The sequence below is a fragment of the Canis lupus genome, chromosome 5 (assembly GCF_048164855.1).
Source record: "Canis lupus baileyi chromosome 5, mCanLup2.hap1, whole genome shotgun sequence".
Taxonomy (NCBI): Eukaryota; Metazoa; Chordata; class Mammalia; order Carnivora; family Canidae; genus Canis; species Canis lupus.
The window spans coordinates 78,463,316-78,477,132 of record NC_132842.1 but is presented as its reverse complement, the minus strand read 5'-3'; the positions used below and the strand labels follow the sequence as shown (position 1 = coordinate 78,477,132).

At 50.1% G+C, this 13,817-nt stretch overlaps 1 protein-coding gene across 2 annotated transcripts in view; it reads right to left on the bottom strand.

The window, feature by feature from the left end:
- Window positions 1-13,817, bottom strand: part of ECE1 (endothelin converting enzyme 1) — a 115,203-nt gene that overhangs the window by 26,922 nt on the left and 74,464 nt on the right. For both annotated transcript variants that reach the window (XM_072827953.1, XM_072827952.1), the window contains 4 exons: window positions 5,369-5,490; window positions 3,423-3,569; window positions 2,264-2,329; window positions 1,076-1,267 (listed from right to left, as the gene is read on the bottom strand). In XM_072827953.1, coding sequence (XP_072684054.1) covers window positions 1,076-1,267; window positions 2,264-2,329; window positions 3,423-3,569; window positions 5,369-5,490 — 527 coding nt within the window. The remainder of the gene's footprint in view (window positions 1-1,075; window positions 1,268-2,263; window positions 2,330-3,422; window positions 3,570-5,368; window positions 5,491-13,817) is intronic.

Below are 13,817 nucleotides of genomic sequence, written 5' to 3'. Positions count from 1 at the left end.
TCACCAGACTCCCCTGCCCTATCCCTGTCCTCGTGCCATCCTTCTTTTGCCCAAAGCATTCAACAATGGGTTTGGGATTGTTTCCACGTTGGCGTTCCTCCCTCACCTGGAAGAACCTCCAGAGCAAGGCCCCGAGGGTGGCCCCATATATACTTGTCAGAGGGAGGAACAGAGGGAAAAAAAATGGACAAGGACCTAGGTGTTCATCCTGAAAGGAGAGGAAATGAGCCAACTCAAGTGGATAGGCAGGACCTGGCTGGTCAAGGCAGAGGAGGGAGGAGACATCTTGGTGGAACCCCAACACAAGCGGAACACAAAGGGCCCTGCCGTCCTCCCCAGTGGGGAAGCAGGCCTCACCAAGCATTCTAGGCAATGGCAGGAAACAGGAAGATTGGCCGAAGCCACTGAGGACCTGGGATAATACCAGACCCCAGCACACAGTGGACTGAGAAGATGGAACTGGCAGGCCATTGGTTCAACTCCCCACCTGCAAGTCCCAAGGAATCACCAGGGAGCAGCCTTTGGCAGAGGGGCCACTGACTCTGCAGATGGGTTGAACCCAGTGACAGGGAGCAACCCCATTACACCAGGAGGCTGCCAGGGGTCATGGTCAAGAGCAGAGATCCCATGAGCGAGTGAAGCTGAGTCCAATGTTCAGCTTCCCTGATACTTCAGGAGCCTCAGAGCCTTGAACATGTCACTTCACTTCCTGGCTTGGAAAAGGGAGAAGTGGCTACAGAACCCACTCCTCAGGTCTATTGTTTGCTGAAAACCAGACTCCATGTGACCGGGGCTTGAGATTGGAAATGCCCAATCAGGGTGTGGGACTGTCATCATGACCATAGAGCCTCCTGAGGTCAATGCTGATACAGAAAGGCTGTGTGGCCCTCGGCAGGAAATTTAATCTCTTTGAGCCTCAGTTTTTCTATCTGCGAATTGGGGCAATAATCATCCCTGCTTCATAGGGTTGTTCTGAGGATCTGATGAAGTGGGTATAACAACCTCCTCAGCCCAGCACCCTGTCCCAAAGCCCTGTGCCTGTCCCAGGCCCCATGTCAACCGGAGCTCACATTACCTGCAGCTCAGCAGCTGTCACTTTGTGGTAGATGAGCTCCTCGTCCCGGCGCTTCTCCTGGGGGATGGTGATGTTGGCCAGTGCCGTCTCAAAGTCCAGGATCTGCTGCATCTGGGGCCGGATGGCGTCCTCATCCCCTCCACCCAGCAGCTTGCCCAGTTGGACCATGTAGTTCAGGTATCCTGTCAGCACCTGCAGGATGGCACCCACTCTGTAAGTGGGTGCCACCACCCACTGGACAAGGGTAGTGGGCAGAACAGAGCCAGTCCCACACAGGAAACCACTGCCAACCCACTGCAGGGATGGTTCTGGCCCTGCGCTGCTTCCATGGCTGCTCAGGGCATTCAGGACAAAACCCACAGGACCCCGGCGGTGGGTCCCTGTGCTCCCGGGCCACACTCCCTCTTGAATGCTCGTCACATATAAGCTACCAGCAGACCAGTTCTTAGACACATTTTTTCTGCACTGCCCTTCTCTACCGTGTCTGCAGATCTGTGTTCAACGTCCTCAGTTCACCCTCGAGCTATCACAATTTGTCACTATGCCTCTAACTGGTTAGTTAATTAACATTTGCCTCCCCTGCCAGACTCTAAGCCCTGTGGAGTGGGGACCATGCCTGCCTTAGTCACCACTATCCCCCCCAACATCAGGCACTTAGCAGGTGGCTACTCAGTACAGATGGGTGGGATAATGCACAGAGAGACGATGAACCTCAGACAAGGTGTGGGTTTCAGAGTTAGCGGGTCTGGAAGTGAATCTCAGCCTCACCACTGTGGGATGGACCTTGAGTGGGTCACTTAGAGTCTCTGAGCCTTGCTCTCTCCTCTGTAAAAGGCAAGGTAAAAATAATACCCATGTGGCAGATGCGGTGAATGAAGTTCAGAGATATGCTATACCTGCAGGGTTACTGGGAGGACCAGAGGCCTGGCAGCCACACATGGCATGGCCATTACTGCTGTCTCGCTCTAGAGTGGGGACAAAGGATACCTGCCGATTATGCCCGTGATGCCTGAATGTGAAACAGCCAGCCTCCTCTGCCAGGGACCACCTACAACCCGTCAGGTAAGTGTCACCTCTATGCAACTCCAGCCTCAAAGACCCACACAGGTGTGGACACTGAGGGGACACCATGGGGGTAACACGTCGTGGGGTGTGGGCTGAGAGCCACTCTGTCTGAAGCACACTCACCTTCTCATTTTCAGTTTTGTTCAGGTAATAGTCCCTTGAAGGTAAGCCCAGACCAGACTGGTCCACCTGGAGAGAAAGGCAGGAGTGAGAGGGGATCTACTGTCACACGTGTACACTGCCCGCCGTGGGGACAGTGGGGACATGGCAACACAGAGCCAGCCTGGGCCCCAGCAGGAGCAGAAGCTGGCAGCAGAGGTCGCCTCTGGGGTCCGCCACCCAGGGCAGGGACAGACACACGTCTGGCTGCATACCTGCCCATACATGGGGATTCTGGGTCCTTCTGAAAGGTCAGAGCCACCCTCCCCACTAAGCACCTCTGAGGCTTGGCACACTGCTTCTACTTAACTAAATACTTCCCAAGAAGGTGCAGTGGTTAAGGGCCACTGACGCCTGCAGAGCCTTAGTCAAGTTATTGAACCTTTCCGATCCTCAGGTTCTTCTAGAAAACAGGGGAAATAGTATCTCATCCTCAGAGCTGGAATGAGGATTCAAGGGGAGATTGCCAGGGGAGGATGTGCAGAGGGTCTGGGAGGTAGGGGAGGGTCAATTCCTGGCAGCAACTAGCAGAGCCTTGTGGCCACACCCTGCTGTCCGGAGAGCAGGCGTTACTACAGTTCATTTGATTGATAAGGACATTGCAGCGCAGGTAGGTTGAAGTACTTGCCGGAGGTCACACAATGGGTGAGAGAAGGAGCTAGGTGGGGATTTCAGCTCACCCTGGGCTCCTTGCTTCTGCACCTGAGGGTGGGCAGAGCAGGGGCTGCCCTGGCTGTGCTGATACAAAGTCTAGGGCAGGCTCCGCCAGGAAGAGATGGACTCAAAGCCATTCTAAGCAGAGCCACAAAGGACGGAGGCTGAGGCTAGGGGGCCGGGAGGTGGCTTTAGCTGTGCCTAGGACTTGACATCCACAGTGACCAATGAGAATCCCAGAGATTCATCTGTGCCATGGTGACATCCCCCCACCCCTCAAGAATGGCAGCCTACTCTTTCATGACTTCTTACCTGTACAAATCTCATGGTTCAGAGCCTCCGAAATAATCCAGGCTCAGAAACCAGAAGCCAGTTGCCCCTACTCTGCCACTTGCAAAACTCAAAACAGGTCATGAGGTTAAACGCTAAACATGCCCACTCCTCTTCCTAGGGTTCCGGGCCAGCTCACCTGGATCACGTTGCTGTTGGAATTTTTGGAGTCGGCACTGACGTAGACAGAGAAGAAGGGAGAGGTGCGGTAGTGGGAGGTGACCACCTGCAGAGTGTCCTGGAAGTTGTCTTTGTCCCAGGGACCTGTGATGTTCCAGCCCCCTAGCTGTGGGGAGGGAGAGGGAACGGGAGGTGAAGAGGTGGCAGGGAGACCTGGGTGTGAATTCTGCTCCAGCTGCTAACCTGCTGTGACCCTGGAGCGGTCATCTGACCTCTCTGAGCCTCAAGAGCAGATGAAAGGGATGGTCTTTTTTTTTTTTTTAAAGACTTTTATTTATTTATTCGTGAGAGACAGAGAGAGAGAGAGAGAGAGGCGCAGAGACACAGGCAGAGGGAGAAGCAGGCTTCCTGCAAGGAGCCCGATATGGGACTTGATCCCGGATCCCGGGATGGTCTTCATCAGAGTTTCTGACCAGCAAACAGGAGACACCCATGGAGCGAGACTTATCCGAGCAAGCCAGCCATGAATCCATGGGGCAGCTGCTCTCTCAAGGATGTGATGGGGATGGGAAGGAGACTTTTCTCGTACCCTCTTCATTTTTTGGATTCTGAATCATGTGATATAATTTCTACTAATGCATAAATTCAATTGTGCTTATGGGGAAAAAAGGCTCCATATTTTTTGAAAAGGTTGATAAAGGGGCGCCTGGGTGGCTCAGTGGGTTAAATGGTTGCCTTCGGCTCAGGTCATGATCTCAGGGTCCTGGGATCAAGTCCTACATCAGGCTCCCCACAGAGAGCCTGCTTCTCCCTTCCCCTTTGCTGCTCACCCTGCTTGTGCTCTCTGTCAAACAAAATCTTAAAAAAAATAAATGAAAGTTGATAAAGCAGTGGGGTCTAGTTTCTCTCAGAGCAGGGATTCTTTTTTTCAAGCAGGCTCCATGCCCAACATGGGGCTCAAACTCACGACCCCGAGATCAAGAGTTGCATGCTCTACCAGCTGAGCCAGCCAGGCACTGCAGAGCTGGGATTTCTGTAATCTCCTTGGTCTCCTTGGCTTGGCACGCTCTGGTATGTGGGGCCTGGGCCAGAGGGGAGGACTGTCCAATCCCCGGTGCCCACAGCTCTCGACCTTGCTGTAATGTCTTCCCAGAGCCGAGCTACAAGGCAGGGCATTGGGGGAACCTGGAACAGCCAGAAAACACCCATGGCCACCCTCTGTGGGCGTCAGGCACCCTGGCCAGCCATGGGCAGCCCCCAAGAGCCCATCCAAGGCTGACTGGGAGATGCTCAGCAAGAATGGCTCTTCCTCTGCAGGAGGATGAGGAGGCCTGGGGTATGTGGGCCCTCCTCACGCAGGGGCTATTCTGCTTCTGATACAAGACTCTCTGTTGGTCCTTCTGGAACATAGCCCTCCTCACACATAGACATACCCTCGGAGGAAAAGGAAGCAGCAAGGTAGAGAAACATTTTTTTTCTTTTCTTTTTAAAGGTTTTATTTATTTATTCATGAGAGACACACAGAGAGAGGCAGAGACACAGGCAGAGGGAGAAGCAGGCTCCCCGCGGGGAGCCTGATGCAGGACTCAATCCCGGGATCCCAGGATCACGACCTGAGCCCAAGGCTCAACCACTGAGCCACCCAGGCGTCCCCAGAAACATTTTCTCTGTAAATATGGCCCCATTCCACATGCACATGCACAGTGATGCACATACATGTGCACATCCACAACGATGTTGACGCATACACCCCCATATACAGATATTCCCACCCATAGAGACACGTGCATGCACAGGAGCGCAAACACACACACGCATACACACACTCAGACACACTCAGCCCTGACCGGTTCTATAATCCAGCTGGGTGAGGTGGCTGGGGTGTGAGGTAGGCAGACCCAGTGACACCTGACAGCTGGGGTGGCAGCCAGAGGAGATCCAGGAAAGGCTGCTCCAGGAACTCACCTTCTCAATTAGCTCCATCAGGGGCTTGGCCTTGAGCTCCTCGATCCTGGTTTCATTCATACATGCGTGGTAATATACCTGGGCCTTCCTTTCTGCCTCGCTCACACTGGCTGTGGAGTTTTCTGGAATGACAAGAGATAGTGGTTTGCAGTGTGCCCCCATCTGCTGTGCAGGTGGCCCGATGGGAGTCCTTCTGAGAGCCTCAGGGTGCTCAGCTGTAAAAACAACCTAGGACTTCTGCCTGTTAGGACAGTCACATGGACTCAACCACAGCGGGTACGCGACTGCCCTGGGCAGAGCCTGGCAAACTGAGGTGCTTCCTAATTATTGCTGACTGCAAAATAAGAACAGCATACCATGTTTCTCCCTGTCTGCTGGTCAAGTTTGTAGATGTGTCCCTTGGCTGGCAGCATGGGCCACCCGGCAGGACAGCTTGCATCCCCTGCTGGCCAAAGTGTGGCCCAAATACCCCTCCCTGGTGTGAGGAACAGAGGCCTGTGTTGGTTTTCAGACCTCAGATGTCCTCTCTGTGATAGACTGGAGCTGAATGGAAGCTTCCAAGGCCTTGTGCACTAGGAGTTAACTTTTCCCTTCCTCCTCTAAAGGGCCAAGCTTGTTCATCAGACTTACAGGTGATTTAGAGTGCTGTTGCCATTTCTCTTCCTCACTTGGCAGCCAGCATCTCCATCCTTACACCAGGATGCCTGGGAGTCTTTGGTCATCACCATCTCCCTGTCCCTGGTGTTCTGGTCTAGGTGCCACCTGCTGAGAGCCAGCCTGGGGCAGGGGCCTGCCTGTGCCCAGGGAAGGTGACCACTTCCTATGGTTCAGGCTACGAAGGATCCACCATGTGCCTGTTCAGGCCATGAAGGACCTACGATGTACCTTTTCGGGCCAGGAAGGACCCACTATGTACCCGTTTGGGTCATGAAGGACCCACTGTGTGCCTGTTCACGCCATGAAGGCTCTACTGTGTGCTGGTTCTGGTCATGTAGGACCTATCATGTGCCAGGGCTCCTGTGCCTGAGCCTTGGTCTCAGAGACCTGCTCCAGATCACGCCTGGGTCCCTGAATCCCTCAATTCTATCTGTCCACCTTGCTCCCTCCCTGAGGCCCTCCTTCCTCACTGCTCCAGCTCCTTTTCCTCATTTCAAATTCACTTCTCTTGGACCCTGAAACTCTTTCCTTTGCTTGCCCCAAAGACCCCCCCCCCCAAGCCCCCTCTCCTCCATGAACACTTCGCTGGCAGAACCGTATCCATTCATCTACTAAGTAGATACAGGTGCTTGCCCTGTGCTAGGTATGTGCAAGCTTCAGGGACTCGAAAGACAATGTCCCCCCCTGTCCCCATGGAGCTTACTTGCTAGTGTGAGGACACAGATATCAAACAAGAAAACACATAAAGGAAAGCTCATCCTGGCCCTCCAGTATGGGCTGCTGTTGAGACCCAGCGTCTCCAAGGCCTTTCTCAGAGACCATCTTTCCGATGGAGCCTCTCCTGAGATATTCTTTCATGAAGATTTCCATGGAGGACCTACCAAGTGCCAGGCACTGGGCTGGGCTAGGAGCTTTGTAGACATAAATAAGACCTGCCTGCTCTCTGCCTCCAGGGAGTCAAGCAAAGAAACGACCAGAAGACATGAAAGAGCTTTGGTTAATGCAAATGGTTGTGGAACCCAGAGAAAAGTCACATGCTTTGGTGGGGTGAGGTGGGGTCAGGGGTGCTCTAGTTCCGAGCCGGTTTGTTCGTTCTTTCATTCATTCATTCATTCATTCATTCATTCATTTTTTAGGATTTTATTTATTTTTTCATAACAGACACAGAAAAAGGGAGAGAGAGGCAGAGACACAGGCAGAGGGAGAAGCAGGCTCCATGCAGGGGAGCCCGACGTGGGACTCGATCCTGGGTCTCCAGGATCATGCCTTGGGCTGAAGGTGGTACTAAACCGCTGGGCCACCGGGGCTGCCCCTTTTATTTATTTTTTAATTAAAAAGGTTTCTTTTTAGTAGGCTCTATGCCCAATATGAGACTCACACTCACAAAGCCTAGATCAGTGGTTACAGGCTCATGGACTGAGCCAGCCAGGGGCCCCAACGCAGTTCTTTCAAAGGTAAGAAATTGTTCACCAGGTAGAAATGAGGAGGAAGGGCCCTGGGTTTGGAGGGATTTGGAGAGTTTGGGAAAACACGAGAAGCATAGGAAGGCGTACTGTCTGGAGAAAAGATACCATTTGGTGCGGCCTGTGATGTGAAGGGTCCTTCAGCTCTCCCAGCACTCGTCCCAAGAGCCCGCCTGCCCAGCCCCCAGGTCTTATCATAACCAGGATCGTGGTTTTCTCTGGTCAGAGAGCATCAACCCCTGTCTTGCTGAAGTCAGGGTGACAGCATGCGACCAGCCTGGGTGAGTGTGAATGGAGATGCAGAGACAAGGGAAGCCCAAGAGGGGCAAAGGTGACGAGGGTCTGTGGAGGGCACACACAGCCCTGGAGACCACCAGCTGCCATGCTGCTCCAAGGCCTGGAAAAGTGTGGTGTGAAGCCCCAGAGCTTTCCAGAACATAAGACAAGGCCTCCAGGAAGGGAGGGAGGGAGGGTAGAAATGGGGAAGGGAAGCAGAACTTCAGGGAAAGCAAAGGGGGAGTTTCCACCCCCCTCCCAGGTGCCTCGTTTCTCTAACAATGCCCCCCAGCAGCTAAGCTCCTAGAAGGAAAAGCGCAAGAAGCACCATGGCTTGCCAGAGCCTGGAAGCGGCATCTCGCCGTCCATGCGTGGCTCTGGCCGTGCCCCTGAAATGCCAGGCCAAGGTCGGGTTGCGTACGCTGTGTGCTCTGGCCCACGAGGAGCTGGCATCTCCCTCCCCCACTGGCCAAGGCCACTGAGATGAGAGGCCCACGGCCAGGCTCCGGGGGAACGGCCTGGCTGTGCTCAGGAGAGGGAGTCCCAGGCGTCCATCTTTCCCCAACAGGATCCCTGCGTTATGACGTGACTGCGTCCTTCAGGCACACACGGCCCCTCTCTCCTTCGCTGAGAGGCCGCTCCTGACGAGTTCAAGCTTCCTTCCCCTGAACTCCACACCCTGGATCAAACATCCACTTGTTTTCCCACCAAGGTTTATTGAGTTCCTGTGGTTTGGTGGCTGCTGGGCTGGGGGAGAATGTAGCAGGCCGCATGGACACGGGGCTGCCCACGTCAGGCCTGGAGCCTGGTGGGCGAGACAGACAGCGTAAGATGGTCACAAAGCATCTGACGCAGGGAGCATCTGATGCTGCGGACAAAGTCCAGGAGGCCCTGAGAAAGGATGGCAAGGGGAGGCCCCAGGGAACCCTTGCCTGAACTCTGGGCTGAAAGCTGAGCTTGCCGTGGTGGAGTGGACGTGGGGGGCTGTGCTTGGGCCGCTTCACCCGCTAGTTCATGTCCCAGCTGTCCCTGCTTCTTGGTCTGTACCCAGAAAGCACACAGCAGCCCTCAGAAGAACAGAGCCCAGTGTCACTTCTGATGAGAAAGGGGGCCATTTCTGGGCATTGAGAGGGTGCTGAGGTCAGAGCCTGACAGAAATTTACACGAGGAGGAAATGAGGCAGGTGGGGCAGGAAGGCGCAAGAATGTAGGCTTCCCCAGGAACTGGCGTTCACACCCCCTGTATTCCCACACTGACACTGGCTGGGGCAGGAACTCTGGGACATCAAGCTCTTCCACTTCTCCCCCCACCTCTCTCTGGTTCATGGGGCCCACTGGGACAACCCCCAGCACATTATCCCGCCTCCTCTCCTTCATCCTCTCCCATAAGGCACCTATGACCTGGCAGGCACTGGGGGTACAAGAGCTGAAGCAGGACAGCCAGGTGGGAGGCCACTGTGACAGGTGAGGTGAGCAATGATGTAGGCTCGGGCAGGGTGACAGCAGAGAGGGGGTGAGAAGCAGTTGCGCTGTGAGAGAAAGAGGGGCCTAGATGCTGCCGAGTTTCCTTGACCAGAGCAAGGGGTGGTCACTGCTATCTGAAATGCGGAAGACAAGGGATGGGGAATGGGATAAGCAGTTCAGTTTTCGACATTTTTAGTTGAAGACATCTATTAGACATTAGTGGAACCCTGGGTGTGGAGTTTATAGAGCTAGTGTCTTGAACTACTTTGAGTTCAAATATGCTCTGGAGGGGCACCTGGGTGACTCAGTCAGTTGGGCGTCCAACTCTTGATTTCGGCTCAGGTCATGGTATCAGGAGTGTGAGATCAAGCCCTGCATCAGGCTCTGTACTCAGCACAGAGTCTGTTTGGGACTCTCTCTTCCTCTGCCTCTCCCCCACAAAATAAATGAATAAATCATTAAAAAAAAAAAACTAACTAACTAATATGCTCTGGAGTACACAGATTCCTTAAAATTACTGATAAGACCCTATATCATGCATTCTCAAGAGGGGCAATGTTGACCCCAAAGGGGGAGAGAATTAGCTATTAGGTAGCCGAAACATCTCACCCTTTCATGTGTACATACAGTACATAAACAGGTAAGCATTATCTTTTATATTCTTCTTGAGCAACATAGAAGAAATGGATAAATTCCCAGAAATATACAACCTACCAAGACTGAATCATGATGAAGTAGAAAATCTGAATAGACCAATTGCTAGTAAGGAGATTGAATCAGTAATCAAAAACTTCTCAACAAACAAAAGTCTAGGACCAGACAACTTCACTGGTGAGTTCTACCAAACATTCAACAGAGAATTAATGCCCATCTTTCTCAAATTCTTCCAAAAGACAGAAGAGGAGGGAATTCTTCCAAACTTATTTTGCAAGGCCAGCATTATCCTGATACCAAAATCAAAGATGCCGGAAGAAAAGAAAATTATAAGCCAATATCCCTGATGAACATAGAAGGAAAAATCCTCAAAAAAACATTAGCAAACAGAATTCAATAAATCATTAAAAGGATCATACACCACGATCAGGTGGGATTTATTCCAGGGACGCAGGGATGGTTCAATGTCCACAAATTAGTCAATGTAACGTACCACATTAACAAAATGAAGAATAAAAATCATATGATCATCTCAACATATGCAGAAAAAGCATCTGACAAAATTCAACATCCATTTAAGATAAAAACTCTCAACAAAGTAGGTATATAGGGAATGTGCCTCCATATATTAAAGGCCATACAGGACAAGCCCATGGCTAACATCATACTCAATGATGAAAGCTTTACCTCTAAGATCAGGGAAAGACTAGGATGCCCACTTTTGCCACTTTTATTCAACATAGCACTAAGAATCATAGAGATCATAGAGCAATTGTTAAGAAAAAGAAATAAAAGGCATCCAAATTGGAAAAGAAGAAGTAAGACTGTCACTATTTGTGATATAATACACAGAAAACCCTAATGACTACACCAAAAATCTGTCAGAACTAATAAACAAATCCAGTAAAGTTGCAAGATACAAAACCAATACGCAAAAATCTGTTGTGTTTCTATATACTAATCATGAATTATCAAAAAGAGAAATTGGGAAAACAAATCCATTTACAATTACATCAAAAAGAATAAAATACCTAGGAATAAATTTTTTAAAAAGATTTTATTTAGGGCAGCCCCGGTGGCGCAGTGGTTTAGTGCTGCCTACAGCCCGGGGTATGATCCTGGGCACCTGGGATCGAGTCCCATGTTGGGCTCCCTGGGTGGAGCCTGCTTCTCCCTCTCCCTGTGTCTCTGCCTCTCTCTCTCTGTGTCTCTCATGAATAAATAAATAAAATCTTAAAAAAAAAGATTTTATTTATTTATTAGAGAGAGAGAGAAAGCACAAGCAGGGGGAGTGGTAGGCAGAGGAAGAAGGAAAAGCAGGCTTCCTGCTGAGCAGGGAGCTTGAGGCAGGGTTCGATCCCAGGACCCTGGCTGGGATCATGACCTGAGCCAAAGGCAGACACGTAACCGACTGAGCCACTCAGGCACCCCTACCTAGGAATAAATTTAACCAAGGAGGTGAAAGACCTCTATATTGAAAACAACAAGAGATTAGTGAAAGAAACTGAAGAAGACACATAAATGGAAACATATTCTGTGCTCACAGATTGTCAGAACTAATGCAGTTAAAATGTCCATACTACCTGAGCAATGGACAAATTCACTGCAATCCTTACCAAAATTCCAATGGCATTTTTTACAATTAGAATAAACAATACCAAAATCTGTGTGAAACCATAAGAGACCCTGAATAGCCACAGCAATCTTTTTTTAAAAGATTTTATTTACTTATTTGAGAGACAGACAGAGACAGAGAGAGAGCATGAGCTGGGAGAAGGGGAGAGAGACAAGCAGACTCTCCACTGGGTGTAGAACCAAACTCAGGGCTCAAACTGGGGCTTGATCCCAGGACTCTGAGATCATAACCTGAGCCAAAGTCAGGCACTTAGCCAACTGAGCCACCCAGGTGCCTCTAGGCATAACAATCTTAAGAAAGAAGAACAAAGCTGGAGGCGTCACACTCCCTGACTTCAAGCTATATTACAAGCTTGGTAACTAAGACATTATGGTATTGGCATAAGAAGAGACACAGAGATCAATGGAATAGGATAGAAAGAAATTAATTCATGCATGCATTGTCAATTAATTTATGACACAGGAGCCAAGAATATGTGCTGGGGAAAGCATAGTCTCTTCAATAAGCAGTGTTGGGAAAACTGGACAGCCACACACAAAAGAATGAAACTGGACAGCTGTTTCATGCCATGCACAAAAATGAACCCAAACTGTATTAAAGACTCAAGCATCAAACCTCACACCATAAAACTCCTAGAAGAAAACGTGGATGGTGAGCTCCTTGACATAAGTCTTATGGATGACTTTTTGAATCTGACACCAAAAGCAAAAACAAGAGAAGCAAAAATAAACAAGTGGGACTATATCAAACTAAAAAGCCTCTGCACAACAAAGGAAACCACCAACAAAATGAAAAGACAACCTACTGAGTAGGAGAAAATATTTACAAATCATATGTCTGATAAGGTGCTAGTATCCAAAATATATAAAGAACTCATCTGGCTCAACAGCCAAAAAAAAAAAAATCTAACTAGAAGCTGGGCAGACGATCTGAATAGACATTTTTCCAAAGAAGACATATAGATGGCCAACAGGTACATGAAAAGATGCTCTGGGGACGTCTGGGTGACTCAGCGGTTGAACGCCTGCCTTCGGCCCAGGGCATGATCCTGGAGTCCCAGGATCGAGTTCCATATCGGGACCCCTGCATGGAGCCTGCTTCTCCCTCTGCCTAGGTCTCTGCCTCTCTCTCTCTGTCTCTCTCATGAATAAATAAAGTCTTTAAAAAAAAAAGAAAGAAAAGATGCTCTGTATCATTAGTCATCAGGAAGTGCAAACCACAACCACAGTGGGATATCACCTCACACCTGTTAGAGTGGCTTCTATCAAAAAGACAAGAAACAAATGTTGGCGAGGATGCAGAGAAAAAGACACCCTTGTGCAGTGTTGGTGGGAAGGTAAATTGAGCAGCCACTATGGAAAACAGTATGCAGGCTCCTCAAAAAATTAAAAATAGAACTATCCTATGATCCTGTAATTCCACTTCTGGGTATTTACCCAAAGAAAACAAAAACACTAACTCAAAAACATCTCTGCACCCTCGTGTTTGCTGCAGCAGTATTTACAATAGCCAAGATACTGAAACCAGCTAAGTGCCCACTGGCGGATGAATGGATAAAGAAAATGTGGCCTGTGTACACACACACATGCACACACACACACACACACACACAAACATTATTTGTCCATAAAAAAGAATGAAATCTTGCCATTTGTGACAAAATGGAAGAACGTTGAGGATATATCGCTAAGTAAAGTTAGGGAAAGACAAAGACAAATACTGTATGATCTCTCTTATTTGTGGAATTAAAAAAATATATATATATAACAAAAACCAAGCTTATAGAGAACAGATTAGTGGTTGCCAGAGTTGGTGGGTAGGGGGTGTTTACTGTCTGTCTCCCCTGCTGGAATGTAAGCTCCGTAGAGAAAAGCTGTCTTATTCCTCACGCAACCCCAGCACCGAGTGATGTCTGGCACATAGCTAGTGTACAATACATAATTGTTGAACGAAGGAATGAATGACGGAATGTTCTGGGACCTCCCTGGAAGAAAGATACCAATCACATCAGCCTGAGGGAGGAGGCTCGGTTTCAAAGTGAAATCAGCCACATACAGTTTTCTCATAAGGAAATCCCTGGTCTCCTTAGAGACTCCCCTGCTTGCGCTTACTTCCCAGAAGAAGGTTCCACGGGAGCAGGCTAGCTGCCATCAGCAGCGCAGCATCCAGGACTGAGCCGGGGGCTGAGTTTTGAGTCTGGTGTCTCCAGGGTATGAAAATAATCTGGCAGCCCAGGGCCAGATAGCAGGGCTCCTGATTGCTGGGTACTTCCTTCGAGGGACCCCGAGTTCCAGAAACTT